Source organism: Hemicordylus capensis, chromosome 2 (assembly GCF_027244095.1).
Source record: "Hemicordylus capensis ecotype Gifberg chromosome 2, rHemCap1.1.pri, whole genome shotgun sequence".
Taxonomy (NCBI): domain Eukaryota; kingdom Metazoa; phylum Chordata; class Lepidosauria; order Squamata; family Cordylidae; genus Hemicordylus; species Hemicordylus capensis.
In genome coordinates this window covers 398,234,748-398,239,114 of record NC_069658.1, presented here as the reverse complement: position 1 = coordinate 398,239,114, position 4,367 = coordinate 398,234,748, and the positions used below count along the sequence as shown (strand labels likewise).

The following is a 4,367-nucleotide window of genomic DNA, read 5'->3' as shown; positions in this document are numbered from 1 at the left end:
TTACGGCGAGTAAGGCTGAGCCAAACAGCAAGGGGGGCCAATCAGAGCGCGCCGTGGACTGGAGCCGTTGTGCGCGTGCGCAGTGCGGTTATGCTAATGTTGTTGATATTCTGGGGCTTGGAGTTGAATGTCTTTTCTCTCCCTCGCCAAACTGAGAGGCTGAACTTTCTTCGTTCTCCAACCTGGCCCTGCCCCTCGGAAAGGGGAGGGGGGAGAGCCCGGGGGGAGGGGGCTGAGCCAAGGGGGCGGGAGGGGGGAGGGGCGGGGGTGGCAGCGAGCAGCGCCAGGAGGCATCCCCTGCCCATGAGGGCCTGATGGAAAACACAAAGGACCTGGTGAGTAGAGCAGAGCAACCCCCGTGGGGAGGCTGCGGGGTGGAGGGGAACCCGGGCCGGACTGGCTGCCCTGAGAGGCTGCAGGGGGCTTCCCACCGCTTCAGTCTCCGGGTCCTTATCTCCCTGAGAGAAAGAAAGTAGGCAGAGCAACAGCCCTGGAGTTTTAGGAGCTCAGCGCCGTCCAGTGTGTAGAGTGGGAGGGAAGTTGGCAGCAGAGCTCCTCTGTTCCGGGCGGGGGCCACAAAGCAACTAGGGCCAGGGAGAAGAGGAGATGTTACGTGGTTTTAAAAAACCAAGCTAGCTAGCTAACGAATCTTCTCTTCCCCCTTCGCCCCGCGCCTCAGTGCACTGTGTGAGAAGTGGTGGGGGACCTGGAGAAGTTCTCCTGCCTTTTGTGCATCAGGAGAGACTCATGCATGTGTACTGGATGCTTCCAGACCCCTTTCTATCTCCCATTGCAGCTTCCCATACCATTTGTATTCTACCGGGAACTTTGGCACCTCCTGCTTTCTTCAGGGCTTGCCTTAGTTTATGGCCAGAAAAGCGAAATGTGGGCATCTTAAAAAGTATTTGAACTCTTTTTCCCCTTTATGTAGCATTTCAAGTAAACAGCACACACATTTTGTGGAAAGATGTGCAGTGTGGCACTGAACAAATAATATCCAATCAAGACCTTTTTGCAGTGTGTTTCATTTGTCCATCCTAATTGGGCAGAGTGTGTCTGAAGTATAAAGGGCTTTAGGTTTGTGAGTATTTCTAGAAATTCCTTCATTAGGAGAAGAGACAACTAGCAATTAGAGAAGTCTACTGTTGCCTTGCCAGTGTTGTTTCTCTTCTGGTCCTACTTTCCTAACACTTCTGCGACTAGCTTTGTTGCATACAGACATCCAGGAGCAGAAAATGAATGGTGCTGACTTGACTCATATTTCACACTTGTCTCGATTCATGTTTACAAACACCTTTTGTTTTCTTTTCAGGCAGTGAAGGCTTTAAAAATTAATGTGAAAATAAGAGCTATAAAGCAAAACTGTCAGTTATGGAATGCTGATAAGGCAGTTGTGCTGTGTAAGCTATATAAGGTGTATACGTAGTTTTAATCATAAAGGAATCTGTAATGCATTTTATATTGCAATTTCTGCATTTTGTTTACTAGTGATGTGCTTAATACTGAAGTTCACATTTTTAATTTGTTAAAGGCAGCTTTCCTGATGGTGATGGCCATGCCGACAAGTATTTATATACCGCTTTTCAACAAAAAGTTCCAAAAGTGGTTTACATAGATAGAAATAAATAAAATGTTAGTTGCTCCACTGTGAAAATAAACAGATAGATGTAAATACTGGACCCTATGTTAGTTTTGTTTTGTGTTAAGTAATTCTTTAAAAGTCTTTAGTACTTGGGACAATATAGCTTTATATTTATACTGTTGCTACCAGAGAGGCAGCCCTGCTAGTCTGTTGGAGCAAAAACAGAGAGTCTTATGGTACTTTAAAAATCTAACAGATTTATTGTGTCATAAGCTTGTGGTTAAAACTTATGTTCAATAAATGTATTAGTCTTTAAGGTGCTGCAAGACTCTACAAGCCTACCAAGTCTTTCTTTCCTTTCCTTTCCATTATGTACCTAGTGTGAACTCCTTCAAGGCTGTCCTACCTTTCACTATAATAGGTTAGTGTGCATTTACCTGCATTCTTAAACTTCATCCATTCTAATTTACTTCAAGGTCTCCTGACCCATTAATGTGTCCACTCTCCATTCTGCCTATTTTGCATGGGATTTTTTAATGTGGGGACACTTGTCTTGCATATCTTCCTCAGAAAAAGCTTACAGCTGAAAGAAAATCCATTCTTGATTTTGCTTTCTTACAGTTATAGCAAAGCTAAAAGCCCCTGCTCAAGTCCAACTTCTCTAGCAGTGCTTTTCCTGTTAGTCTTTGACAGGTCCTCCTATCACCCTCCCATCCGCTCAGTAGTTTTCAAACTATGTGCCAGGAAACCCTGGGATACTCCAGTAAGAGGATCATATAGCAGCTTCCTGAAAAATGGCTTACTATTCTCTTGCAAATGAATATCCACAGAAGATTATTTTATGTGGTGTTGCTGTTCTGTTATCAGTTCATGTGGGGCAATGGTTATGCCCAACATACCCTGGCCACTGCCCTGAATGAAGCAAATATGCAGTTTAGAACAGTCTCTGAATCTTTTTGTAACGTATTCCAGTTCTTTGACAGACACGCAGGGGGTTCCTGAGCAAATGAGTTGATGTGGAAATACTTTGCTGAAGGTAGAGGTTTTGAAAACCACTGACCTAAGTTGCACTTAAGCCAACTGGATCATGTGATTGGTCTGCATGCTATACACTGTGTGTTCCATGTGCATTTTAAATAGTAATGAAAGTGACAAGACAATGCACAGCTATGTGTGTGATTTATCTTGTGGCATATTTCTGCAACCTCTTGCACTAACAGAAGTGTTCAGGATGGGCAACAGTGATTACTGTGCAAATGTATCATTATAATCTGTGATAATTAGCTGTGATTGTGAGCTAGGGATGGGACCGCAGTTCAGTGGTACAGTATGTGCTCTGCATGCAGACAGCCTCAAGTTCAGTCCCTGGCATATCCAGATAGGGCTTCTTCCTGAAACCTTGGGAGAACTGCTGCCAGTCACTGTAGACAATACTGAGCTGGATGTGCCAGTGGTCTGATGTGATATAAGGCAATTTCCTAGCTTTTTATCTCTCTGACGCTGCAGTTGATTGATGTGAATATGCCAAAAACAGTGGTCATTGACATAGGCCAAGTGTCATTGTACAAAGATGATGTGTGACATGAACTGGGCTGAAACGAAACATGAAAGTAACACCACTGGAAACGGCTTGCCTAGGTGGCATCCCAAATCTTTTTCGTTATTATGAAGCTCTTGCTCTTGATGGAACGCTATAAGCATACCATTTGGCAGGAACCGCTTTTTGTGGGGGCTGCAGTTGAAAGGTAGCAAATTAGGATGAACAAGCGACACACTGCTGTCACTGCCTTAAGGCAAACAATTTTGCCCATCTTCACAGTTGTACATGTCTATAAGATGAGGTAGTTAATGTTTAAAATGTCTGTTCTTATTGCCTTATCTAACTTCCTTCTTGGTTGAATTTTAGATTACGAACTCCTTGGGATGAGGGTTTCTTTCTGCTTGTGAACCAGAATGAGCAGTGTGCATCTTTCTCTTCTCACCCAGTACTTTTTAGGTTCTTGACACATTCAGCTTGAAGTTTAAAAACAGTTCTAGTCCCTGTGGCCACAAAGAATATAATACAAATTAAATACTTTAGAGTTGTGAACCATTGGTGCAGCATGTATTTATGCAGCACATTCTAAATGCATAGCTCTATTAAGGCGAAAGTAGAAGTTACATTAAGAGCATGTTAGAATCTTGTGACAGGGACTCACTGCATTTTTTTTGTTTGTTTGTTTTTTGTTTTTGGCAAAAAGTGGCTGTGGGGAGCTCTGATCTATATCAGGATTGCTTCTTCTCCTCATAATTTCCCCACTGAAACTTGCCTCTCTGTTTGTTCTAGTTGGTAAAAATGTGTGTATTTTAACAATTGGGGCAAATAGCTAGGGGGAGGGTGATTTTTAGTGGGAAAGGCTTAATCTGCCCCCCATGCTACAGTCTCAGTCCAGCTCAGGACCCCTGCAGCTGTTTCTTATAAAAGAAGAAACACATAAGAACAGCCCTGCTGGATCAGGCCCAAGGCCCATCTAGTCCAGCATCCTGTTTCACACAGTGGCCTACCAGATGCTGCGGGAAGCCACAGGCAGGAGTTGAGGGCATGCCCTCTCTCCTGTTGTTACTCCCCTACAACTGGTACTCAGAGGCATCCTGTCTTTGAGGCTGGAGGTGGCCCACAGCCCTCCAACTAGTAGCCATTGATAGACCTCTCCTCCATGAAGTGATCCAAACCCTTCTTAAAGCCATCCAGGTTGTTGGCCGTCACCACATCTTGTGGCAGAGAATTACACACGTTGACTATGTG

At 44.2% G+C, this 4,367-nt stretch overlaps 1 protein-coding gene across 2 annotated transcripts in view; it reads left to right on the top strand.

The window, feature by feature from the left end:
• Window positions 1–258: 258 nt before the first annotated feature.
• MBTD1 (mbt domain containing 1) overlaps window positions 259–4,367 on the top strand; it is a 124,996-nt gene continuing 120,887 nt past the window's right edge. The window contains exon 1 of one of the 2 annotated variants that reach the window (XM_053304126.1): window positions 259–335. In XM_053304126.1, coding sequence (XP_053160101.1) covers window positions 315–335 — 21 coding nt within the window. In that variant the 5' untranslated portion in view covers window positions 259–314. The remainder of the gene's footprint in view (window positions 336–4,367) is intronic. The other variant, XM_053304130.1, reaches the window with a different exon arrangement.